Source organism: Neocloeon triangulifer, unplaced genomic scaffold, assembly GCF_031216515.1.
Source record: "Neocloeon triangulifer isolate White Clay Creek 2 clone unplaced genomic scaffold, ASM3121651v1 ptg000022l, whole genome shotgun sequence".
Taxonomy (NCBI): Eukaryota; Metazoa; Arthropoda; class Insecta; order Ephemeroptera; family Baetidae; genus Neocloeon; species Neocloeon triangulifer.
The window spans coordinates 1,098,903-1,125,423 of record NW_026775562.1 but is presented as its reverse complement, the minus strand read 5'-3'; the positions used below and the strand labels follow the sequence as shown (position 1 = coordinate 1,125,423).

General features: G+C 35.1%; 6 protein-coding genes and 1 non-coding gene across 9 annotated transcripts; 5 read left to right on the top strand and 2 right to left on the bottom strand.

Moving 5' to 3' along the window:
- The first annotated feature begins 22 nt into the window (after positions 1-22).
- LOC132204363 (cytochrome P450 6k1-like) lies at positions 23-3,337 on the top strand. 2 transcript variants are annotated; one of them, XM_059632839.1, is made up of 8 exons: positions 23-179; positions 505-742; positions 831-970; positions 1,533-1,876; positions 1,934-2,183; positions 2,241-2,462; positions 2,740-2,991; positions 3,049-3,337. In XM_059632839.1, the coding sequence occupies exons 2-8, from the start codon at positions 513-515 to the stop codon at positions 3,213-3,215; spliced, it is 1,605 nt and encodes a 534-aa protein (XP_059488822.1). In that variant the 5' UTR covers positions 23-179; positions 505-512; the 3' UTR covers positions 3,216-3,337. The 2 variants fall into 2 exon arrangements, with proteins under 2 accessions (XP_059488822.1, XP_059488820.1); XM_059632837.1 differs by having other exon boundaries at positions 23-183.
- On the bottom strand, positions 2,173-19,942 carry LOC132204364 (tRNA N6-adenosine threonylcarbamoyltransferase, mitochondrial). The gene is made up of 10 exons (XM_059632840.1): positions 19,730-19,942; positions 19,337-19,509; positions 19,148-19,281; positions 18,972-19,096; positions 18,784-18,915; positions 18,526-18,730; positions 18,310-18,464; positions 18,052-18,254; positions 17,869-17,998; positions 2,173-2,443 (listed from the first exon to the last, which is right to left on the bottom strand). The coding sequence occupies exons 1-9, from the start codon at positions 19,766-19,768 to the stop codon at positions 17,887-17,889; spliced, it is 1,278 nt and encodes a 425-aa protein (XP_059488823.1). The 5' UTR covers positions 19,769-19,942; the 3' UTR covers positions 2,173-2,443; positions 17,869-17,886.
- On the top strand, positions 5,643-7,850 carry LOC132204251 (cytochrome P450 6k1-like). Its single transcript, XM_059632640.1, has 7 exons — positions 5,643-5,915; positions 5,969-6,108; positions 6,291-6,637; positions 6,689-6,923; positions 6,981-7,202; positions 7,256-7,507; positions 7,562-7,850. The coding sequence occupies exons 1-7, from the start codon at positions 5,707-5,709 to the stop codon at positions 7,723-7,725; spliced, it is 1,569 nt and encodes a 522-aa protein (XP_059488623.1). The 5' UTR covers positions 5,643-5,706; the 3' UTR covers positions 7,726-7,850.
- On the top strand, positions 10,297-17,471 carry LOC132204601 (uncharacterized). Its single transcript, XM_059633220.1, has 15 exons — positions 10,297-10,638; positions 11,436-11,575; positions 11,706-12,046; positions 12,106-12,340; positions 12,391-12,612; positions 12,675-12,926; positions 12,984-13,149; positions 14,630-14,635; positions 15,105-15,335; positions 15,702-15,841; positions 15,936-16,276; positions 16,339-16,579; positions 16,636-16,857; positions 16,921-17,172; positions 17,231-17,471. Exons 1-15 carry the CDS (start codon positions 10,409-10,411, stop codon positions 17,395-17,397), a joined length of 3,186 nt encoding a protein of 1,061 aa, XP_059489203.1. The 5' UTR covers positions 10,297-10,408; the 3' UTR covers positions 17,398-17,471.
- A 195-nt stretch (positions 19,943-20,137) lies between the features above and the next one.
- On the top strand, positions 20,138-21,418 carry LOC132204365 (pyridoxal phosphate homeostasis protein). Its single transcript, XM_059632841.1, has 6 exons — positions 20,138-20,346; positions 20,398-20,541; positions 20,593-20,800; positions 20,865-21,007; positions 21,060-21,158; positions 21,227-21,418. Exons 1-6 carry the CDS (start codon positions 20,272-20,274, stop codon positions 21,320-21,322), a joined length of 765 nt encoding a protein of 254 aa, XP_059488824.1. The 5' UTR covers positions 20,138-20,271; the 3' UTR covers positions 21,323-21,418.
- Positions 21,419-21,710: 292 nt separating this feature from the next.
- Positions 21,711-21,784, bottom strand: Trnan-guu (transfer RNA asparagine (anticodon GUU)). Its single transcript has one exon. It is a non-coding gene; the product is annotated as a tRNA-Asn (tRNA).
- Positions 21,785-22,049: 265 nt separating this feature from the next.
- LOC132204260 (uncharacterized protein C1orf50 homolog) lies at positions 22,050-24,636 on the top strand. 2 transcript variants are annotated; one of them, XM_059632656.1, is made up of 4 exons: positions 22,050-22,272; positions 23,708-23,823; positions 24,015-24,233; positions 24,292-24,636. In XM_059632656.1, exons 1-4 carry the CDS (start codon positions 22,203-22,205, stop codon positions 24,499-24,501), a joined length of 615 nt encoding a protein of 204 aa, XP_059488639.1. In that variant the 5' UTR covers positions 22,050-22,202; the 3' UTR covers positions 24,502-24,636. The 2 variants fall into 2 exon arrangements, with proteins under 2 accessions (XP_059488639.1, XP_059488637.1); XM_059632654.1 differs by lacking the exons at positions 23,708-23,823; positions 24,015-24,233; positions 24,292-24,636 and adding exons at positions 22,516-22,763; positions 22,834-23,180.
- The last annotated feature ends 1,885 nt before the right edge of the window (positions 24,637-26,521 follow it).

The following is a 26,521-nucleotide window of genomic DNA, read 5'->3' as shown; positions in this document are numbered from 1 at the left end:
TTATCAGTTCGTCGTGAGAGTGCAAATTTTTTTGTGTGATGGAGCTGGCTGGCAACCGCCTGGATTATTAGACGCAGTAGTGATATTTTGGTGCTGGTCTGAATTTAACACAGTCTGCACTCGGCACGTCGTCCAACCTCGTCATTCAAACTGGAGCCTCCAAAAGCTTAGCAGCAAAAGTAGGTAGGTGCCTTTATACTCTCAATTTAAAATCGTTTATTGATAACAGTATTGTAAAAAAAACTTTCATTATCTAAAGATAAGAAAGCCATAATTATTATATTTTAAATAGATTGGTTTTAGGAGTGACTATTTATCTTATAACAAACAAGCAAAAAAATATGAAAATAAAATTTAAATTAATATATGTTTGATTTTTATTAAAAATATTTAAAAATAAATCAGAGGAATCCATATATTTCCTTTTTTTAATAAATTGAAAAAATCTTTTTTTGAAGTTAAAAAGTAATATGAAAATTATTTTTTATTTTCTTTTTCAAAAAGCATAAAAGATGGGGCTTCTTTTTGATTCGTTGATTGTGGAGCTGCTGGCCTTCGGGCTGGCCGCTTGGGCTCTTTTCTACTGGTACGCCACCAAAAACTACAATTACTGGCAGAGCAAGGGTGTACCGACAGTGAAAAAACTGACTCCCCTTCTCGGAACCATGGCCGAGACGTTCACGCTGACAACTCAGCTAGGCATCTTCTACCAAAAAATGTACAACGAGCTGGACGGAGAGAGGTAAAAATAGCTCTCGTCATGGAGACTGAAGTCAGCAGTGAGCGCTCCTCTTGAGATAAAACCTCTACAGTCATATTTTATCTTCCAGATTTGGCGGCTACTACAAGTTGCGCGATCCTGCCCTGTTGATCAGAGATCCCGAGCTGATTAAAAGTGTCCTGGTGAAGGATTTCCACAGCTTCCACGACAATGATATTCACATTAACGAAAGCAACGACCCGATGCTTGGTATAAATTTATACAAAAATAATTTAAATCTTTAAAAAAAGGCTACTCTTTAGTTCTTCGGTAATTGAAAAAACTTGCTTTTTCAAATTCAAAATTTTTACTTTTATCAATTGAGATATGCATCAATTACAAAGTTATTTTAACACAAATATTTTTGGGCTAAAAATAGCAATGGAAAATAGACAAAGCTATAAATAATCCAAAGCAAGCAGGTCCATATACAATAATAGAATTCACTTTCCTTTGTTAGTTTCATTGTCTTCAATTGAAACTGGCAATTTTTTTAAATTTAAAATAAATATTTAATTAAATAATAATTAAAAGCATTACTCTTTATTATTTTAGTTGAAATAAGTATCTCTGATTGACTATCAACAATGAAAAAAATTTCGCATTTCATCTGAGACCCAAAAGTTTAAAAAAAGAGTATCACTATACTTGTCCGGAAACTTTGGTTATTAATGAACACAAAATATTTTAGGAACAATCATTTGAATTTTTGAGCATCTTGATAATAAAGGTTGAAATTTTGTAGTTTTTAATACAAAAATAATCTGTGCAGCTTACAACATTTTCTCAATCCACGGACCCCGATGGAAGTACCTGAGGACTCGGCTGACTCCAGCTTTCACCTCTGGCAAAATGAAAATGATGTTCCCTTTGATGCTGGAGGTCTGTGACGAACTGAAGAAACACATCCAGCGAGCTGCGGAAAAGAAGGAGGGTCTCGAGACCAAAAGATTGGCCGCCAGTTACACAACGGACAATGTTGGGACCTGCGCCTTTGGAGTCAAGTGCAACTCTCTGGAGAATGAAAACAACACTTTCCGACAAATGGGTCTTGAGCTGGTCACCGTGGGGCCCGTCAGGGGTCTGATGCTCATGATCGTTCTTTTCTGTCCTAAGGTCAAATGATTTTTTTTTTTCATAATTTTTCTTACTAAAATTACAATGCAAGATTAGTTGGGTGATTTGCTGGGGCTGAAATTCATTTCCGACAAACTGGCCAACTTCTTCAGGAAAATGGTCAAGGATGCCATGGAGTACAGGGAAAAGAACAACGTCACCAGACAGGACTTCATCCACCTGCTGATGCAGCTGAAGAAAAAGGGCCAGCTTGAAGCCGACCCTGCAGACAAATCGGAGAAGCAGGAGAACGGCACCAAACAAGAGAATGGCGCTCCGGACAATTACGAAGAAAGTGGAAAATTAGGTCTTTATTCAATGACATGCATTTTATTTTTTAGTTTTCAACTCTAATTGAATTTAGATTTCACTCACGACGTGCTGACGGCTCAGGCTGTTGGTTTCTTCGGCGACGGCTTTGAGACGTCATCAACAGCATTGGGATTCGCCATTTTCGAAATAGCGTATCACCAGGACGTCCAGGACAGGGTGAGGGAGGAGATCGAGGACGTCCTGGAGAAGCACGGAGGCAAACTGTGCTATGAGGCCATCCAGGAGATGCCTTACCTAGACAGGGTCATTTCGGGTTAGTAAAACCTTGGGAAATTTAAAAACAAATTGAATAATTAATTTAATTGTACAAGTAAGTAATTCAGGAACGCGAGTTTGGTAATGATTATTTAAAGTTCGTTTTGTTCTTGAATTTTTTATTGTTGATCCTGAAGGTATTTTTAAGAAAATTAATCTAAAAAATTTATAAATTATAAAAATAAGATTTAAAATAATTTTCTTTCAAAAAACGACCGTTTATTATAATTATTTGTTCCATACATGTTAATTTTTTTAATATTATTCTTATTTAGAAACTTTGAGGATGTACCCGCCTGCCGGTGCCATAAATCGCCTGTGCACCCAGCGCTACCAAATCCCCGGGTCTGACCTCAAAATCGAAGTGGGCACCACCGTGTCAGTGCCAGTCTACGCCCTGCAACACGACCCCAAGTATTGGCCTGAACCTGAGCGTTTTGACCCTGACAGGTTTACCGAGGAGAACAAGAAGGACCGCGTGCCGTACACGTTTTTGCCCTTCAGCGAAGGTCCCAGGATTTGCATTGGTTGGAATTATAAAAATATTTATTTCAAATTATGATTTTAATTTTTCTTCTTCTCAGGAATGCGTTTTGCCCAGACGCAGATTAAGGCGGCCCTGGTGACCATTGTGAAGAACTTCAACCTGAAACCGACCGGCCAAACTGAATACCCCGTTGAGCTGGACCCCAACTTCTTCCTGATTCATCCCAAAAATGGGCTGCACGTTTCTTTCGAGAAAAGGAATTAATTATCTTTACAATAAATATCAGCTTTAACAAACGCTTTTTGAGAGTAGTTTTAGCGCTCTTGAATGTTTTTATTTAATAAACAAATTTATAAAAAATAAATTGTTTGAATAAAAAAATAAAGCAGAAGATTGAGAGAATTTTTTATTTCTGTGTATTCAAATAAATCTGAATTAAATCTTTAATTTTTTTTCTTTGAAGTTTTTTTCTGATTGTGAGAACATAATGTTTTAAACCACAAGATATTTTTTCACAGATAAAATTTGAACCAAAAATATTGCTACATCCTTGAAAACAAAATTATTCTCAATGAGGTGCAATTACTGGACCACCCAACTTCGTGCATATAAATGATTCAACCTTGGCAATAAATCTAAATTGAAATGACAATCGCTTTAAAATGTATGCAACCTGCTTTGCCTTCTTGCTCGGCAGGTTGCATTTCGCAGTTAGATGGATTAATGAGCTCTCTGTTGAAAAATATCTTATCAAAATAGCACGCGGCCACGGGAGCCTCAATTTTCGTGCAACATCAGTTAGTCGGCCTTATCAAGACAAAATCATTGATTTAATCTACAAAATTCCCAATTTGGTCGTGTTAATTTGATGTCCAATCACATTGCAAGGTAATGTCACACAATGTCTTAAAGAGAGCAAAGAACGGAGGTCAGAGATAATATTCTTTGTACTTGCAGATTGTATTACTAAGCTTCATCATTACTAATAATCTGATCCTGAGATTAAATGCCGTTCACAAAAAATATAAACGAAGAGGGAAATTATAAATAATTTAAAAGGGGAATTTTTTATATATAAACTATAAATTTAATATTATTGCTTATTTGTATCCTGAAACATTTTACTTTAATTTGTGTAGTTTATGAAATTTAAGAGAAAATTATGAAAAATATAAAATTTAATTAAAAATAAAACTATTAAATAGTTCATTTTTAAAAGTCGTATATTAAAATTAAACAAAAATTGGGTGTTTTTAAGTTTTATAAAAATGAAACAATTTGAAATTTGACTCATTTTATTTTATAATTATTTTTCTTTTATCGTATTTAAGAAGTATTAAAATATAACATTGTTAAAAAAAAACCTTGACAATGAAAAAGAGTAAAACTCATTGATTAATTGATTATATTTTAAGTAGCAGTTGTTGAGTACCTGCATTAAGAATAATTATCTTCAATCGTTCTGCAAAATCATGTATATAATTTGCAGTTAAATCCAGTACTTTTTCAATGACCATACTTGATATAATAACACTTAACCCATTACAATAAAACGATTTCTATAAATTTAAAATCCAAAACTGATCGATTTGTCATGAAAAAAATTTATAGCTTTGGAAACTGGCTTGAATTAATTAATTGGAATAGATTTTAATCTGAAATTCCGTCAAATCTCTTAATAAACATGACGATTTAACGATTCTTGGCATGTCTGTCTGATTAGATTAAAAATTTGGACCTCCTTCATCTGAAGGAGGACTGTACCTCCTCGATTTGAAGGAGGACTTCTGAACTCACGAATAATACATCAAATTGAAGGAGGTAAGTTCACAAGTCCTCCTTCAACTGAAGGAGGATATCTCGTATTCTGTTGCTGACGCAAAAAGAAAAATTTCCCAAAAGAGATTGGCATATCGCAAATTTTTTATAGCGACCCACTGTCACTTTTTATTACAATTTGCGATATAAAATTACACTGTTTGAACTAAGGCTGTATAAGCGGTTCCAATTAAATAAAATAAACAAAATTGTAATTATTAAAAAAAAAAATTGCATGTAAACAATGTAATGTATATAATTCGACAAATAAAAAATAATAATAATGCTGAACATAATTTTGATAAGTGATAAGAGGGCTTTGTCCTCTATGAAAACTGTATTTATTTTTAAACAATCGGCCCTAATTTTAATCACATGATTTCATGAGCAAGACAAATTTAAAAGAAAAATGGAATATTTGCAATGATTTGCAAATCACAAATTTTAAATTCAACAAAATCAACGGACTTGTATTGGTTTTCATGAAATAGATTATATACTATGACTGAAACTGAGGTAGAACGTTTAAAAAAATTAAACTAATAAAAAAAAAAATGAGCAATGAGTACAGAGCCCATTTTTTATTTCATTATTATCTCCTCCAACCACCTCCATCTATAAAATATTTTCAGTGATTTAAAATTTTAAATAGGAATTAAATAATTTTTTTTAACTCTGAGACGCAGAAGCAATAATTTTTGATCAATTTGCTCTTTGGCCTAGATCATAATCTCATTCATAATCATATGACGGTGATTACTAATACAGAAGTGATTGTTAAGCGCGGGACATCGAAATCCAGCAAAAGTAGTGTTTACTTGGGAATTTTCACGTCACTTTTAAGAGTGATATTTGATAGATTATACAAAAAACCTTCAAGTATATAAGACAGCAAGAGCAGAGTATTATTTTGTGGTTTAGAGATTGAGCGCGCAGAATGCTGGTTGAACTGGTGGCGTTGGCCGTCGGGGCCACGGCCCTGTTTTACTGGTGGTCAACCCGCACCTTCCACTACTGGCAGAACAAAGGGGTCAAAATCCCATTCGATCCCACCCCTTACTTGGGTCATCTGAAATCACCCTTCATGCTCAAGTCTTCGCTCAGCACGCACTTCCAGAAAATGTACAAATCTACTCAAAGTGAAAGGTGAGGAAATATTTCAATTTTAAAAACAAAATCAAATATTTTGTTTGATTCAGGTTCATCGGCTACTACAAACTGCGCCAACCGGCACTGATGTTGAGGGATCCTGAACTGGTCAAACACGTGCTTGTAAAAGACTTTAACAGTTTTCACGACAACGATCTTTTTATCAATGAAAAAACCGACCCACTTCTTGGTAAGTCCTTTTGATAAAAAAAAATAATTAACTTTGCTGAAAAGTTTATTATTAAATATAATTATAATCCCTTTACCTTGAATGGTTATACATTTTTTGAAAGGATTATTGTAAATATGAAAAGCATTGCATTTAAAATTTAGTTTGAAATATAATGCGAAGTAAACAAATATCTCTTTTAGCCTATCACATTTTGGCAACACACGGACCACGCTGGAAATTCATCAGGACAAAACTGACGCCCGCGTTCACTTCCGGCAAAATCAAGAACATGTTCCCCTTGGTCATCGACATCTGCAAGGACATGAAGAGCTACGTCGACCGCGCCCTGGCCAAGGGCGACAAAAGCATTGAGACAAAAGTCATGTCCGCCCACTTCAAAACGGACGTTGCCGCTCTGTGCGCCTTCGGTGTCAGAAGTCACGCTTTGTCCGACGAAGACAGCGCCTTCAAACAAAAGGGCCTCGGCCTGATCAACAACGGGAAACTCAGGAGCATTGCTCTCATGATAATTTATTTCTCGCCCAAGGTTTGCATATCGTTTAATTCCACGAGAAAAATCAAATAAAAATTAACGCAGGTCAAGCAATTTCTGGGACTGAAATTTGTCTCCGACAGCTTGGCCGACTTCTTTAGATCGCTGGTCAAGGAAACTATGGAATACCGAGACAAGAATAAAATCGTGAGGAACGACTTTATCCAAATCTTGATGCAACTCAAGAGCAAGGGTTTTATCGAGTATGAACCAGGCGAGAAAGAGGAAAAACGAGAGAATGACACCCCCGTCAACTACGACCATGACAAAGGAAAAACTGGTAGAAACCTTATATTTTTTTATAAATCATGATTTTTTTAAATTACGGTTCATGTAGAATGGACTCACGACATGTTGACGGCCCAGACTCTCGGTTTTATCGGTGACAGTTTCGAAACATTGTCAACCGCACTGAGCTTTGCCATTTTTGAGATTTCCTACAACCCAGAAATCCAGCGCAAATTGAAGGAGGAAATCGAAACTGTTTTGAACAAGCATAACAACAAGATCTGCTACGACGCTTTGATGGAGATGTCTTACTTGGACCAAATTTTCAATGGTACTTATTTAAATGAATAGCAAAAAAATTTCTTGTTTTTCTTTTCTTTTTAGAATCTGTCAGGAAATATCCCCCGATCGGAGTGATGAACCGAATTTGCACGAAAAACTACACGATTCCCGGCACCGACGTCAAAATCGAGGAAGGCACCGCAGTGGCCATCCCTGTCTACGCCCTGCACCACGACCCCCAGTACTGGCCCGACCCAGAGCGCTTTGACCCCGAGAGGTTCAACGAAAAGAACACGAAAAAAATAGTACCCTACACTTACCTACCCTTCGGCGAGGGGCCGAGAATGTGTCTAGGTAAGCGAAAATTTGATAGCTCTTGTGATTCAATTTATTTAATTATTTTTTAAGGAAACCGATTTGGACGACTGCAAGTTAAGGCCGCCATAGCAACCGTGATTAAGTTCTACGAGTTGGAACCGGCCGGAATCACTAGGTACCCTGTCAAATTCGCGCCCCACTTCGGAACTCACCCCAAGGACGGCTTGCACGTCAAGTTTATCCCAAGAACGTGATTCATAAAATAAAATAAATCACCAGAACGATTTGCGATAATTATGTCACATGAACATTTTTATTTATTATTTATAAGCAAAAAATTATGTCACAATAGAAAAAAAATAATTAAAATAAACAGAATGTGGAAAATGTGGTTCTTTTTTCTAAAATAAGCGCGATTAACGGAAAATCCATTATCAGGTGAATGAATTTGCCAAACTGTACGTAAGAAAAAAAAATAAGTCAGTTGCACTTTAATTACTAGCTGGATGTTTGCCCTATTTTAAAAATTAAAAACAATTCAATTCAATTCAATTCAAGTATCTATATAGGTTCTTGAAGTTGTTGTGGAACCTTTTGGCACTCGAGGTGATCATTTTTTTATGAAATAAAATCTGGCTTCCTCGGTGGAGATGAGCAAATTTATTGTTTCTGCATGATACAGGTTGCGGATTTTATTTCATCAAAAAATATAAAATCATGATGATAATGAATAATTTTTTAATTATAATTTAATTTAATTTTTTGGCGAAATCAAGGTCCAGTGGGGCCATTTTATATGAAAAGAAATTATCAATTAAGATTGAAGGTAGATAGCAATTTTATTGGCGGAAGATTATTTATTATTTTTTCATGAGTTTAATTTCTGTTACGTAATTTGAGTGAGACATTGCCTTTTGATATAAATACATCAATAAACTTAATTTTGAATAATATATTAGATCAGAAACAGTTCTCAAACACTTGAATCTACAAACCTTTAAGAGATATATTAATTACAGTGACAATTTTTATGTGGTCTCTGGAAATATTTACTTTCAAGTAAAAAAAAAAAAAAAAAAAGGATTGATTTTTGTTGCGTCCTAAAAATCTACAATTTTAATAAAAATATTATTTACAGAAACTTGCTGAAAGCCAAAGTTCATATCGACAAAGTTTGCAAATTTCGTGACTTCGTGAGAGCAATGATTGCAGACATGATGGATGTGTATGATAAGAATATTTTATTTAACAGGCACATGCACGGAAGATAAAAGGCGATAATAAGAGCATTTTACAGAAAATAACGCTGAAAAAACGTGCATTTCTTCAATCTACTAGGTAACTTTCGGGAAAATTTTTTTTATCGCGAATAAAGTTTTCGGTATCTTTAAGTCGCAGCAGGAAAATATTATTAATACAATCCTTTTCTTACGCCAAGTGCATTTGGAGCCCAGACGTAAAGTAAATTTGAATTGATTCAAAAGCCATCAAGATAAAATAAAAAATACAGTCAAGTGTAATTTTCTTGCTAATGAATAAAAAAAAATTTACAGCGATTTTTTTTCAGTTTCAACCACTTTTTTCAGGATTATCCAAGTGATGATTTTTATATCTGGTTGAAAAAAAATTCACACAAGTTTTATAAAATAGCGTTAAATAGTTCTAAAATAGAATCGCAAAGAATTTTGTATTTTGCTGTAATTTTAAAATTAAAAGATGATGTTGCTTGAAACATTAAGCAAAGTCTGGCTTATCGAAAATGAATTTAACGAAAAAGATAACTGGACTATTTTAGGCACATAATTATTCTTGGTACCGTGAAGCACATCATCATGGGTTTTTACAATGAGAACAAGATTATTTTGTCAAAACAATATGGCCTTCAACCTTAACATCTTTTTTTATCTTTCATTATTAAGAGGACCGCTTTGGTATGTATATTGGTGAAATAGAGATATAAATAGGTGAAGTTGGCAAAGAAAAGACCAGAAAAGACTCTGTTTCGAATTTCAGTAATATTTATATAAGTGTCCTCGGCCTTTGATCTACAAAAAAAAATTGACAATGTTGTCAGCGTAAAAAGTTGCATTCGGCAGTGACAAGCGCATACATTTATTCTCATTAGGAGAAAAAATGTTCAATCCGATTTCCCGGGAAATTATACACCCACCTTCCAACCACCTTAACAACGTATCATGTGATGTAAATTTGTGAGTAAATACCCTCAGTATTTTGTGAAAACGCGAGATGTGCATGCCTATGAGACGCGCGAGAAGTTTGAGTTGTACGTGCCGGTCCAGACGTGTGCTACTTCGAGGCAAAATCCGCTCCTTTGCTTGTCGCGCTTGTATAATAATTTGCCTGTATCTATTCGATTGGAGTTGAGATTCCCTCAGTTTGTGGGCTTGTTAAAAAAGTTTGTTAGTTTTCACAAGTTCTATACTGAGGAGGAGTATGTAAATTACAAAAAAACCTTGTAAATATGTTAATTTCTTTTTCCCTGCTGTGGCTGCTGTATATTTCATTTGACAAAATTGTAAATGGGTGGGTCGCACGGGAGACATTATATGTGATTACATTCCATAATACAATAAAGAAACAATAATAATAATACAAACGGAAACATTCTGTTGCCAATATCACTTAATTCCATCTGGTTTCACTTGTTGTTTAATTAAGTACATTCTCATTATCTTTAGTGAACGTTTTTTAATATACATACATAGAACTATAAAAAGAATGCAATTTCATTGGCTCACGATGATTTTGGGAAAGGGCGATTACGTCAACTCTTTACAAGTGCGGGTATATAAAGAGATCTTGAAGATTGAATTTCTCTCATGTGTTTCAATAATGACATTTAACTTGAAAAGTAATACATTTTTGTAATTATTTTGAGCAAATTAATCATATGAAGAGGTCTTATTGAATACAATAATGGGGCTAGTTTTTGAGTCTATTGTTACGGACATTTTGGCCGTGGCTATTGTTGTACTGACTGCCGTATATTGGTGGCTCACGCAAAACAACAATTATTGGCAGAAACGTGGCGTTCCAACCACAAAACAAAAGTCCCTTTTGTTTGGCAGCATGTCGGAAGTTTTTCTACTCAAACGATCCGTGGCTCTATTCTTTCAAAACATGTACAACGAGCACCCGGACGCACGGTGAGAAAATTTACAAAGTGTTTTTTATCCAATGATATGTTTTATTTGCTATCATTGTCAAAAAAGGATAAATGCCCTAAAATATTTAGATTTCTAATTAAATTGAAGCAATTGTAGGAATATTTCCATTTTTTTATTTTGGTCTGCATTTGACTATGTGGGATAGTATTTGGAGATACAAGCAGTTTTTTTTTTTTAATTTAAGCATTAATATTCTGGGATAGCCATATGATGTAGATAATTATATTGTTTAAAATTTACAATTGGAGAGCAACTAATATCTAATAAAAAAAAAATATTAACTGGCCATCAATCAGATGACAAGGATAAAAATTTCAAAGAATTTTAATTTTTTCAATGGTAATTAATTTGAAATTTATTTAACACATTTCTTTGGTCATTTTCAAACGCTGCGCGCTAATCATCTTATAAAGTCACCTCTCCCTATCAATCAATCTTTAGCTAGCTTATTCTTGTTTGCTCATGAAATAGGACAAATAGGTTTGGCACTTGACTTTTGTAGGTTTTAAGATTTTGAAAATTATTCAATAAGATGTGTTTTTTCAATTTTGCGGTTTTTTTGTATTATTTTCTTGCTCATGAAGTACAGTCGAATACCGTGAGTCGTTTATTATTATTATTATTATTATTATTTTTTTTTTTTAATATAAAACACTTATTTAGAAAAAAGACAAGCCCGTTTTCTTCATTTTATTAAAGAGTTAGAGTTTTCATTTTAAATTATGCCCTCTCGCTTAATTATTATAATAAAAAGATGGATTGTGAATTGTCCACAGATATATTGGCTTTTACAAAATGAAAAAACCATCCCTTCTCATCAGAGACCCGGAGTTGATTAAAAATATTCTGGTAAAAGACTTCAAAAGCTTCCATGACAACACATTTCTGGTTGACGAGAAACGAGACCCTGTAATTGGTAAATAATTTTAAGTATTCAAGGAACCTCTTTTTGCCTTTAAATTCAAACCATGAAAATTAAAAGCTGTAATTCTTGCCTGATTCTCATCTTAAATTTATCTCTCTTTTGAACAAAATCTATATTATAGCGAACCACTTGTTTGTTTTGAGTGGCTGGAAATGGAAGTACGTTCGAACAAGAGTAACCCCCGCCTTTACCACTGGAAAAATCAAGCACATGTTTCCCTTGATGACGGAAACTTGCGAAGATTTGATGAAATTCATTGCAAAGAACAACAATGGCGACAGCATCGATGCCAAAGCCTTGGCCTCGCGTTTTAAAATCGACGTGTCCGCCCTCTGTGCGTTCGGCGTCAAGAGCAATGCATTGAACGACGAGGACAGCGTATTCAAACGAATGGGAATAGGCTTTTTGAACTCTTCAAAATTCAAAGTCATAGTCAACCTTATAGTTTACTTCTCACCTGAGGTAATAATACCTAATTAATATAAAAAAAATTTGGTTTTACATATAACAAAAAAATACAGCTTATGCAATTTCTGAAAATGACATTCGTCCCGGAAAAGTTCGGCAATTTCTTAAAATCGTTGATCGCAGACATGATGGAGCTGCGCAAAAAGAAGAACATTTCACGGCCCGACTTCATCAACACGTTGATGGAACTGAAAGAAAAAGGCGCCATCAAAGAAGAGCATGACGACGGAGAACACAAATTGCGGAGCGGTTCGGCAGACGTTTATGACGTTGGCGACAAAAAAATCGGTTCGTTTAAAAAATTTGCTGCAGTATTTCTATCAAATCTTAACATTCAGAATGGACACCTGATGTGCTTGCCGGGTCGCTGATGGGTTTCGTCGGCGATGGTTTTGAAACGACGTCAACGCTTATTAGTTTTGCCCTTATCGAGCTTGCCAACCACCCGCACGTGCAGGAAAAATTAATACAAGAGATGGACGAGGTGTTGGAAAAATATGATGGGAAAGTTTTTTACGAAGCTCTCTATGAGATGCCTTACTTGGAAAAAGTTTTTTGCGGTAATTAGGTTATAATAAAATACCTTTCAATTTGAACTAAATTGTCAAAATGGGGGCTGCAGAAATTCTTCGGAAGTACCCACCGATCGCACTAATGATGCGAAAGTGCACTGAAAACTATCAGGTGCCGGATTCGGACCTGGTAATCGTCAAGGGCACACCAGTTACTATTCCGATCTATTCCCTGCATATGGACCCCACGTACTGGCCCGAGCCTGATAAATTTGACCCCGAAAGGTTCAGCCCTGAGAATAAAAAGAAAATCGTTCCGAGCACGTATCTTCCATTCAGCGATGGCCCCAGAACTTGTGTTGGTAATTTTCGCTATATTTAATTATGAATAGAGTGTGCTACAATCAATATTATTACAGGTAACAGGTTTGGAAACGTGCAGGTGAAGGCTGCCCTCATTTACATATTTCAGCAATACACTATCAGACCGTCGGAAAAAACATCATATCCAGTGAAATTGTCCCCGAACATTGCAATTCATCCAACGGAAGGAATTCACGTGTATTTCGAGCCAAGGAGTAAATAATTTACGTTCAAAAAATGTTTTCATGAAGAATACAAGTAATTCAATAGTCAAGATTAGATTAAGTGATAAAGTTATTTTGTATTATTTTTTTATAGTGTGGGTTTACCAAGACGGCGGAGTCTCTTTTGATGTCGGGCGTTTTAGCAGAGATCTGCTAGTTGTAAACCCTTTCTTCTCATTTTCAAATTTTAAATTTGTGTATCGAGTGAGATATTTATAATAATTTTGAATTTTAAGTGCAAGAATTTTAATTTTTTAAGTCAAAATCATCTGCATTATAAGAATCTAATCGAATGACATTAATTAAGATAAAGTAACTTCTAACTGATGATATTTTTAGAAAGTTTTGGTCACATATAAAAATTCAGTCATTTTATTTTTCAAAGTACAGGAAAACTTAATCATAACCAAAACTTGCGCCTAAATTGAAAGGAATTTTAAAGCATGTAAAATTCTAAATTCCAACCCAGACATAAAATTATGAAAGATTCAACAAGCTTACGAAAAAGATAAAATGAAAGTAATTTCCTAAAAGATTTGCTTACAAAATCAAAAATTAAAAGTGAACTTCATTAGTTTCAACTTTTCTGCAGGTCAATCAGGTTGTACAAGCTGAATTTATAAAATATTATTCGAATTAATGAATAAAGAAACTAATATTTACTTTTTGAACTTATTTAATCCTCATCTGCTTTTAAGATTAATAGATTAAAGTGCTCTAAATATAAAAAAAGCTATCATTTCATGAAAAATATTTGTTTTAAAGATTATTTTAAACTATATATGGCACATTTTCTTGGCACTATGAGGCAAAAATTGTTTAATTTATTTTTAATATTTTTCTGAAAACGAGAATATATTTTCACAAACAATAAGTCCTTCAACACAGAATTATACATACTGCATATAACTTCAATAAAAATGCAAAAGGAGATAAAAAAAGGCGGCAATCTCATTGGCTTAAAACGATTAAGGAAAGGACAAGCATTATATATTATAATAAAATGTGCACGTAAAAAAAGAAATCTCAGAGATTAATATCTTCTGCAACGGTCCGTGTGTTTTTAAATAACCACTTTGAAATTAAAAAGGAATGTGTTATTGCAATAATGTTGAGCGTAGTAATTAACAAATCTGGGCTATATCTAGCCCAGACATTAAACTTAAATTGTTTCACAACTTTGTGAATTACGCAGATGTTTAATAAAGACTGTGTGTGATTGTCTTAAACCTTCGCTGGAAATATTAGAAATTCACAGCGCATTATTCGAGTTACAAGATCAATACGCTGATAATGCAGATTTTTTTTATCCTGTTGAATATTAGCTATGGGATTTCTTTCTTTGCTCTACTTTTAATTAAGCAGCTCTTAGTTTAAAAGATTAAGGTGATATAAATAAAAAAAAAAACTATCAAAAATTGACGATAGAAGAGATAACAGATTAAAGGTATTCTCTTTTTATCACTGGGTTTTTACAGCACGTCGTATAAGATTATTTTGTCAAAAACTTAAGTTTGGTATTGTATACATTTAACTTCATGGAAATTAGTTTTGAGTGTGAAAGATGATTGCGATTTCATTGGCTAATGACGACTGAGGAACCGGTAGATAATTCGTCTTCATATATGAGCATATAAAAAGAAACCTTGGAGATTCGTTTCATCTTCAACGCCAAGTGTGTTTGTGATTAACTTCTTTGATGTTAGAAAATCTATTCATTTGTAAAATAAAATTTAGATAAAAGAAATATGCCGATTTCATTGGCTAATGACGATTGGGGAAAGGGTAAATAATTAAATTACTCTTCATAAGTGCATATATAAAAAGAAATCTTGCAGATTCGTTCCTTTTCTGCAACGCCAAGTGTTTAGTCTTGAAAAATAAATTCATTTATTTTGTACAATCATCATTTAGGGCAAAGTAATCGCATAAAAGAGTCATATTGAATTGAAGAATGGGGCTAGTTTTTGAGTCTCTTGTGACAGACATTTTGGCCGTGGCCATTGTTGCTCTGACTGCCGTTTATTGGTGGCTCACGCAAAACAACAATTATTGGCAGAAACTTGGCGTTCCAACCACAAAACAAAAATCTATATTGTTTGGCAGCCTGTCGGAAATTTTGCTACTGAAACGTTCAGTGGCTTTATTTTTTCAAGCCATGTACAATGAACACCCGGACGCAAGGTAAGGAAGATTATATAATAGTTTCTAGAAATATTTCCTACTCAGAAAAAGGTTTTATTCCTTATGTCTCCCAAAATAATTTTCAATAATTATTAATTTATTTATTTATTGTTCACCAATAAGACAGATTTAAAATACGTTTTGTGTAATTAGAGTTGAAAGTTTATGCTTGGAGGCTTGTAAGATAAAATATCATAAACTAAATTTTATATAATAAAGAATGCAACCTATAGAATGTAGAAAAAATTCCCAGTTGCTGAACTAAACATGACTTTCAGCCATGATTTATCCACAGAAAAAAGGAATGCATTGAATTTAGTAAAATGCCTAACGGTAAATAAAAAAAGGATCGTGAACTGTTTACAGGTATATTGGCTTTTACAAATTGAAAAAACCAGCCCTTCTCATCAAAGACCCAGAACTGGTAAAAAACGTATTATCCAAAGATTTCAAAAGCTTCCATGACAACGCATATACGGCTGACGAGAAACGCGACCCTGTGTTTGGTAAACCCAGTTTTTTTGCCTGAAATTTAAACGCTTTAGCAATTGCCGTTTCTTCATTTTTAAGTTTCTATTAATAAAGAAATCTAACTGATAGCAAACCACTTGGCGATCCTGACAGGCTGGAAATGGAAGTATGTTCGCACCAGAATCAACCCCGCGTTTACCATTGGAAAAGTCAGGCACATGTTTCCCTTGATGATGGAAATATGCGAAGATTTAATGAATTTCATTGAAATGAACTTGAAAGGCGATAGCATCGACGCCAAAGCGATGGCCGCCCGCTTCAAAATCGATGTGGCCGCCCTTTGTGCGTTCGGCGTCAAGAGCAACGCACTGAACGAAAAGGACAGCGTTTTCAAAAGATTGGGAATTGGCCTTTTTAACGCATCCAAATTGAAAGTCCTCATCAACATTTTCATGTACTTTTCACCTGAGGTTAAATCTTATTTTAATTAAATAATCAACTGGTTATTATTAAATGAAAAAAAAATGCACAGACTATGAGCATTCTGAAAATGAAGTTCATTCCGGAGAAGTTATGCAATTTCATGAAGTCGTTGATCGCAGACATGATGGAACTGCGCAAAAAGAAGAACATTACACGGCCTGACTTCATCAACATGCTGATGGAACTGAAGAAAAAAGGCACCATTAAAGAAGAGCATGAAGATGGAGAACACAAATTGCAGAGCGACTCAACCGACATTTATGACTCACAATCAGTCGAAAAAAAATTTGGTTGGTGTCAATTATATTTTTTATTGCAATTTTTTAAACGAATAAAAAAAATTCAGACTGGACCCTCGATGTGTTTGCCGGGTCACTGATGGGTTTTATCGGCGATGGTTTTGAAACTACGTCCACTGTTATAAGTTTTGCACTCATCGAGATTGCTAACCACCCACACGTGCAGGAGAAATTAATACAAGAGTTGGACGAGGTGTTGGAAAAATATGATGGGAAAGTTTTTTACGAAGTCCTCCTTGAGATGCCTTACATGGAACAAGTAATTTCTGGTATATCTTTTTATGTTAAAAAAATCTTTGGGCCTAAAACAAAATTTTCAAATGGGGATGCAGAAATCCTTCGAAAGTACCCGCCGCTTGCACTAGTCTTGCGACAGTGCACCGAAGACTATCGGGTGCCGGATTCGGACCTGGTAATCGCCAAGGGTACGCCAGTTACTGTTCCAATCTATTCCCTGCACAACGACCCTAAGTACTGGCCCGAACCTGACAAGTTTGACCCTGAAAGGTTCAGCCCTGAGAATAAAAAGAAAATTGTTCCATTCTCTTATATACCGTTCAGCGAGGGCCCCAGAATTTGCATTGGTAAATTTTCCCATAGTGTATTATGAATAGAGTGCTTCAATTTTTGAAATTATTACAGGTTATAAGTTTGGACAAGTGCAAATTAAGGCTGCACTCATATCCATTCTGAAGCAGTACACCATCAGACCGTCAGAAAAAACTTCGTATCCAGTGAAATTGTCCCCAAGTCTGGCAATTCACCCAATGGAGGGAATTCACGTGTACTTCGAGCCAAGAAGTAAATAATTTACATTCCAAAACCAAAATGTTTTTATGTATTTACACGTTTATTGCTGTAAACGGTGTGGATTAAATTTATAAAAATATTTATTAAAATATTGAAATGCCTTTAAATTAACTAAATTATAATTTCCCTTTTTTTTTATAACAGATGGCAAATTTTACCACATTTTAAGATTGTAGAAAATAAAACATGTATAAAAACGTTTTTAATACTCGTTTGATTTTCTTATCATTTGATAAGATTATCCAATCTCACAGTCAGTTCAAAACAAATATTAATAAATTGTTTCAAATGAACCCTCATGACTTATCAGATTTTTTTTTAATAATTGCACTGATTGGTAAAAGAAATTTATATTATTATAATTTAAAACATTAAGCTATCAAAAGTTAGATATGCATCAGAAATAAGCACAAAATAAGTATCAGCAGAGATTGATTTTAAAAAATTAATAAAAATTATTAAACACTCACTGTTTTTTGACTTCTTCCTTAGTCCCAATAAAGAAATTCGGACTTCAGTTTCAGGTTGTTCAGCTTTATCCACTTGCACTTAATATCCTCGTCAGTGACCTCTTGGCTAATGTCCACTCCCAAAGGACATCTAGTCAAATAAAAATTAGCAATTTATTATTTAAATGAGGCGGTAAGACTCACTTCCCGTAGAAATCAACATCATCTAGTTTGTCTGCAATACCGCTCTGCGTTCGCCACCGTTCGACGCCATTCCAGGCAATCATCACACCATTGTCTGTGCACAAATGTGGAGGAGGAGCAAACAACTTGTAGTCGTACTCGCTACACACAACCCCCATGGCCATTTTCATATACTTGTTGCTGGCCACACCGCCAGAAACAACCTAGAATTCTAAAAATTTAATAATAAAGTAAGAAAGCAACGGTGAAAATAATTACGAAAGGTCTAAGGCCATCACGAACGGGTATGAGGTTTTTCCTGTTGATGAATTCGAAGGCTCGTTGCAGTCTTTGACAAATATGAACAGTAAAGGCATGTTGATAGCTGGCACACAAGTCCTCCAGTCCAGGCAAAAAATCATCCTCTGAGAGTTCTGCACACAAAATTGATCAAACTTTGAAATTTATAATAATATACGCAGAAGATTTATATACCGTGTTTCTTTTTCAATTTTTTAATGTGGCCTATCAAATTCATGTGTATTCCCGCAAAGCTGAAGTTACAGTCTCGATATGCAGTCATGCTAGGTGAAAATTGGAAAGCGTTGGAAAGCCCTCTTGATGCCATAATTTCAACGGCAGCACCACCACACACATTTTCCAGCCCTGGTATCAAACGTAAGTTCATGCTACGAGCAGCCTTAAGGGTGAATTAGTTTTTATTACAATTTTTCAATTTTTTTTTTTATTCACTTTGTCAAGTTGTTCTCCAGGAGCATTGTTTATTGTTTGGCCGAGGAGGAGAAATTTGTCGACGGATTGTGCAATTGCCAAAATGCAGTGGCCACCAGACGCCAGGAGAACCAAAAATGGAAATTCAACGTCCTGTCAAATAAATCAAAAACATAAAACTCAAAAAATTATTTAAATAGTTGTTTCACCTTTTCTATCATTCGAATTGTTAAGGCATGAGCCTCCATGTGGTGGATTGGGATAAAAGGCAGCCCGTGTTCCCTGGCCATCTTCTTGCCTTTTCTTACTCCTATGTCGAGAGACAGAGGCATACCTTGAATAGAATATTAAAAATAACGCAAGGCACAGAAAATTAGCTTTGAACCAGGTCTGTTGGTTGTTGCAATGGCAGCGATGTCGTTGATGTCAATATTGGCCGCTGAAATAGCTTCTTCCACGACTTTGTCTATGTGCCCTCTGTGCATGTCACTAGCCACAGGTGGAACAATTCCTCCGTGGCTACAGCAAAAATCTCATTAATTCCAAAATGAAGATTTTCAAAATTGGAGCTTACTCGAGATGAACTTTGAGCTGGGAATGGAGGGACTCTCCGAGAATGTTCCCGTCGCTGTCCACGATTGCACAGCCGGTATCATCGCAGCTAGTCTCAATTCCCAGAATCATGAATTTTGACTGCGAACTTGTATTTCTTCGGCTCCATTTTCCACCAGGGTATTTTAAATTCGCCTGAAATAAAACATAAAAATTATACAGTACATACTTTTTAAATCAAACAGATATAAATGTATGAATAGCAATTATTTGCTTCAAAACAAAATATAATTCTTTAATTTAAAATCTACAAAATCAATTTAACACAAAAATACAAACATAATCATGCTGTAAATTATGTATATGTAATATGTATGCAAAATAATAATAAACAAACAAAAATCGTGGTCCATACATGAGTGAGTAGACATCTGGAAAATAGTCTTCTTAGCATCACGATTCTCGATTATCACGAATGAATTAAATTTCAATTATAGACTTCATGAAACAAAAATTAAGTCGACTGGTCGAGAAATGGTTTGAAATGGTTTTAATCATCTCATCTTATCTAATATCTTCACACGTGTTTGCGGAATGTTTACTTTTGATGAATGGTGGATAAAAAGGAGTTTGTGACTTCCAAATTCTATACTCCCTCAATTGTGATGCAAAATATTAAACGTTACTTTATATAATTTTCAGTATTAAAATATATATTTATATAAATTATGATTTATGAAAAGGGTTTATGTATGAATTAAGTTGCTATATTCTTCCTAGTTATTATATCTCCTTTCTACACATCCTCTTCAGATCGGTCCAGCAGCTCCAGCTGATGTTGTTGACGAAAACAAACCAACTGAGCTTATTTTTGTTCGTTTAATCACGAAGTTTTAGTCCAAAGTCCGTTTAGTTTCTGTGGTGGTATTGCTTTTCGCTTTTTAATCGTATTTTAAAATGGGAGAGGCTGTAAAAGCGGGTTTGAAAAGTGTGCTTGAGCGATTCGAAGCCGCCTGCAAGAGAAGGCCACCGGTATTTTTTTTAAAATGTTATTTTAGTGTTTTACACCATATTCTTTTCAAGGAACTTTCACTGATTCGCCCTCGTTTGGTGGCTGTGAGCAAAACGAAGCCCAACGAATTGATAATCGCAGCCTACGAAGCTGGCCAGAGACATTTTGGCGAAAATTATATCCAGGAGCTCAACCAAAAGAGCAACGATGCAGAGGTTTCAAAAGCTAAAAGATTAAATATCTGCATAGTTATTTTTAATTTTTAGATTTTGTCCAAATGCCCAGAGATTAGGTGGCACTTCATCGGCCGCCTGCAAAGAAATAAAGTCTCGAAAGTGGTTAACACTCCAAACTTATACATGGTCGAGACCATCGATTCCGCAAAACTAGCGTCGGCATTGCACGAAGCGTGGGGAAAGTTCGGCAAGGAGCCTATCAAAATCATGGTCCAGGTCAACACTAGCGCCGAAGCTGGTAAAATTTAATAGAAATTTCAAATTTAATTTTGTCATACACCAACATCCAACAAACTTTTTAGAAAAGGGTGGACTGAAACCGGAAGAAACTCCAGATGTTGTGAGTCACGTGTTGGAGAAGTGCCCGAATCTTAAATTTGCAGGACTGATGACAATTGGGCAGTACGGCTACGACATATCTTTGGGCCCAAATCCTGATTTTCAAGTACCAATTCAAATTGTTTATATAAATTTTGTACTAAAGAGTTATATAACAGGTTTTGACAAAGTGTCGCCTAGATGTGTGCCAAAAGCTGGGACTCAAATCTGATGAGGTCGAACTTTCGATGGGAATGTCGGATGATTTTGAACATGCGGTATGATTTTTTTTTTCTTATATGTAGTATGTGTAGTAATTGTGTGATTTTTGATATGATATTTTTAGATTGAGGTTGGAAGCACAAATGTTCGAGTGGGAAGTTCAATATTTGGAGCGAGGCTTTACAAGCCTAAAAGTCCAACACATGAAGACCAAAAGTGATACTATGAAACTTTTTAATTTTCTTGTAAAATTAATTAATAATAAAACTACGAAATTGTATAAAAGATAATTCAAGAAAATAATAATAACCATACGATTCTTATTTTCTTATTTTATCCGTAAGAGAGTGGAAGGCAATTTATTTTTCATTTCCTTTTAATTCACGAATTCATTAGGAAAGATTCCAAATAAATATGTTGTAAGTAAGAAGTAGGATTATTGATATTTTACAAGCATTTCTTTCAATTCTATTTAAGAGTTAATTAAGATGAATTGATTGGAATTCATAGCAATTCAGGTACCAAAAATGAGTTTTTTTTTAGGCTGATAATATTTTATACACTAAACTAATTTTGTAAGGGTTTTGACATTTCTAGATATTAAAAAACGCCCCCGGGTGGGCTCGAACCACCAACCTTTCGGTTAACAGCCGAACGCGCTAGCCGATTGCGCCACGGAGGCTTGTTGTGAGACGAGAGCGCGCAACAATTTTTATAGAAAATACCCTCAATTCTTGAGTACCAACAGCTCAAAACTGTCTCGCTTTCAATTATATCTATATTTTAAAGCAAATATAAATTTAAAATTCTCAAAATTACATTTTTGTAAAAAAGAAATTAAATCTAATAACTTTTCTCATTTTTTCATTTATAAATTACTATTTTTTTATCCACATTTTGATGGTTGTGTTAAATTACGTTGGCAAAATTGATTGTTTATCACTCAGAAAATTTGTTTGCAGCGGCGTGGACTTGCAGAGCACTGATGTGAGATAATTTATTTCAACAAAGGATCGATTTGGCCCATCAAAGATAACCCTGTGACCCTTGCTGGAGGTTGCGTTAGTACCTCTGAAGAAATCTTGGTCATTCAAGAACGCATGATCTCGCCGAAGCGCAGCAAACTGTCAGACATGAGCCAGAACGACAAGAAAATGGACACGTCCCTTGGTGAGGAGTTTTTCCACGAAATCGTTACATAACTCATAAATTTCTTTTCAAACGCGACCAGACAAAATCAAACGAAACAATTCTCTCAAATTCCATTGTTTAGCAGTTTAAAAAATTTCTCCATAATCATTATTGCTGAGGATTCATATCTCCTTTTTATCTCCAAAGTCGTCTCTTCTAAAGATTATAATTGTTGAAAAAGTGCGATAGTTTCTGAATTTCGGGAGTGTGTGTGTGTGCTAGGCAACAGCAGGATGTCCCTCGGCGGTTCTCAGCAATTGGCCGCCCTGTGCGACGAGATCCCTTTGCCCTTGGAGGCGCCTGACTGCATCCCTGAAAAGTTTTGCATCAAGAAGGAGTACCCTGAGAAAAAGTGGGCCGCCGACTCGGCCCACATCAAGTACAGACTGGACAAAGACGGCAACGCCATCACGACTGCCAACCTGGACGTCTTCAGACGCATGTTTGCCTTCAACAAGAACTACCTTCAGGTATAAATATTACCAATATTTGGCAGTAAAATTTTTTAATTGTGGAAATTTATAATTTTTATCTCTTCAGGCCATTCTTGATGGAGAAATTGAGTGTGATCTCCTGAAGATGTTCCAAATGACTGATCCTCCACACAAGATGCCCAGAGTGACTGGAAGTATGATGTTCGGCCTCAAGAACTCTGACGTCCTGGTCAACCTGATGATGCAAGAACTGAAGCTCTGTGCGGACAACATGTCCGGAAAGTGCAACCTGTGCATGTCTGTGCTGCTGCCAGAGTTGGTGGCCAAGATGGTCGGGGACATGTACAGGTGCGGCAGGTCCGAGGCTGCTCAGAAAATGAACCATTACTCTGACATGCATTCTCAAGCTCTCTGTGCCAGTATTTTGTGATTTGAGAGAAGGGAAATTTGCTGTGTAAAAGAAATTGATTCAGACTGATTTTGATTCATGGCTTGCAATTTAAATGTTCACTGATGATGTAAACTCAATGAACTCAACAAATCTTAGTTTGAAATAAACCAAATTTCAGGTGCTAAAATTAATAATTCATCAAGCTGCTTTCCTATATTATATTAATTTCTGCAGCAGTTTCTTTTCCTCATCAAAACATTTCAAAATAGTGAAGTAGCCTCAAAGAGGAATTTATGTACATCATGATAAAACCTTGCAAACTAAACATTCCGCTATGGAAATTGGAAATAAAATATGGATAATATGCCGAGCTATTGACTTGGAAAATGTGATGAATATTCATCAACTGCCTACACATTGTTATTTTTGTGAAAACTTGCTTCATGAATAAAATTTGAAGGCGAAAAATAAAATAATGAAAACTTTGTCTGGACGCTTTTCATCCCACATCAATAAGTGCTTGTTCATCTGTGAAATTTGCAAATGATGCTCCACTTTTGCCTAAAATTGCTTCTCATGTCTCTTGCAGTCACTCTTGTGGAGAGAAATCCGGCGCCGTACGGCATTCCTCTTTTGAATACAGTCGCAATGGCAAAAATCTCTGACCCAAATGACTTGGTCGCTATGGCACAAGAAATACAGAAAGTAAGTGATTTGAAATAAATTTTATTTTTATTTTTTAATTTAATATTTGTAAGTTTAAAGAAATTTAATTTTTTCTACAAATGTTACTGTTTAGTTTATTATTAACTAATAATAATTATGTTCTCTAGAAAATTTATAAAAAAAAATCTTTAAATTTTTTTTAAGAATAACATGGATTTTGTTGAATTTAGGCAGACACTTTTGTGAAGGCAACCGCAAGCAACAAACTCAAAGTGATCGTTGACCAGGTCAGGCATCTGCAGCAAATGGCCATTCAAATTCTGCAGGAGGCCAAGGACAACACGAGATTGCACCACGCTGCTTGCAATTTCAAGAAGGTTCCAGGAAACATTTATCACTTATACAAAAGACCCTCCGGACAGACTTATTTCAGCATGCTCTCGCCAGAGGTGTGTGCAAAATAATTATATCGAGTTTTGAATTGACGAAAAAATTTATCTGGTGCAGGAGTGGGGGACGACCTGTCCGCACGACTTTCAAGGCTCGTTCCGTCTGGAATGCGACCTGACCTGGACACCCTTGGAAGAGGTGCTGCAAAAAGACTCGGACATGCAGATCATCGAAGCTTTGATGGGCTCCAAAAATCTCAGCAGCGTCATTTGTGGCCCCGACCAATTGCTAAACGCCAGGGCAGCCCTTTTGCCGCCAGATCTGTGAATCCAAAATATTGTGATTTGATTTTGAATTCAATTTTTGTTTTTGTGAACTACTTGTTGTGAACTACTTTACTTATGATGAGAGATTAAAACTAATAAAAAAAAATAATCAGATAAATGCACAATTAAAATTATGTTGAATTTGCTTTCGTCTTGCAAAGTGAAAGGATAAATATTTTTTTCATTTAAAATAAACATAAATAAGCAAGTTCCAAAGAGATTTTTTGCTTTTCAGCACAATTTAATTAGGTAAATATAAACAGGTACACACTAATTATTGGAAGTGTATTGACCATAAAATCTAATCCCTCGTCGTTGATTATATTGATTTAGTTACAAATAATGTAAAATGGTTATCCAAAATTTAGTTTTCCTCCCATTCAAAAATTAAAAACTAGTACATTTTTAAGTTAAAAGTAAATGATGACTTCCCAACTTCGTAATTGTCTTGTTTTAACTTTTCCCAAGTAATAACTCACCTAAATTTTTAATTATTATTTTATCTCTTGCTTCTTTAAGTTTTCAACGCATTTCTTTTGCAAAAGCTACTGTAAAAACAAACTTGGGGCCCTTTGAGATTTGGCGGCTCTTTCACCGTACATTATTTACGAATTCCTTGGGCGAATTTGAGATGATCTCGGCGCTGAATTATTAACGCGACGAAGAGAAAAATTCCGCACCTGCCGAGCGGGGCGCACTTTCGGCAGCGCGCAATGATAATAATCCCACCAAGCAGCGCAAGGCGGGTTCAAATTAATTAAAGAGCATAATATACACACACACACTGAGAGCAGAGAAAGCTTTGCTGGAAAAAGGTCTCCACCTTGGTGATTTTACACGCCTTTCACCGCGCGCTGGCGGCGCTCCGAGTATACGAAAGAAAGACTCGCCCGGCACCCATTCATTCATTCGCCACGTGAATTATCTGCCGCCGTAGTTTTGCTGTCATTGTCGTTTGCTATACTCGAGTGGAGAAAGAAATGATTGCAAATCTTTGACTGTTTGTGCAAAAAAGGTCAGGGGTTGGAGTTCTTCATACGTTACAAAAGCATTCTTATGAGCTCATCACTGATCTCTGCAAAAATAAATTCAATATTGGTGATTGATAAATAAAAATACTAAATATACTGTAAGCTGTATTTAACGGAATATTTTGTTTCTTTTAGAGCAGCAAAAATTATTAAAAATAAATACATTAAAAACTTAAGAAATTTATTTATAATTTTCATTTTTATTTTATAAATTGTGTATTCAAATTCAAAACAGACACTTTATTAACTTAATCAATTATAATTCGAATAAAATATGTCTGCACTCAAATCAAACCACTTCTTTTAGTAAAATTATTTCTAAAAATATTGAACTTTTTTTTATCGAAAAAAAAATTGAACAAAAAATATCTCTACTCAGTCTCTTATAGGTTATGACATGCATTGCAAGATTACGTAAGACAAGGTTTAGGAAGTTCATGGAATAGGGCTTCAGTTGGTACCCAAAAACTATAATACTCTGTGTCCAGGTTCTTTATATAACTTCATTGAAGTTACTTCAACTTATTTAATACCATTTCAGATTAGATATAAACATTATCCAAAGGTGAAATTAAAATGTATTACAAGCTTGATTTAAAAATATTTCAATCTTTCATCTTTCTTTCGTCATGTTGTTCTTTTTGAGTCGCTTGATATATCAATCCAGTATCAATCTAAAAAAATAAAGCAATAAAGTTCCATGTTATTGAGTCAAATTCGTATGTGCGGAGAGGAAAGGGCAGCGCACAATATCCGGAACCTTTTTATTTTCTAATAGGGCGCGGGTTTTTGATTCGTTTTGCCATCAAGCAAAGCTCTTATACCACTTCCTTCACAGAGAGTGATTTTCAATAGCAGATCAAGGAAAGGTTGCGCGACAAAAAAGTTATTGTCGCTCCAGATTGCTGCTGCTCCGCCCTGATACAAGCGGAGTTCGCACGCATGCACCTCATGGCGTTTTATAACCCGCGGCACGCGCGTCTCTCGAGA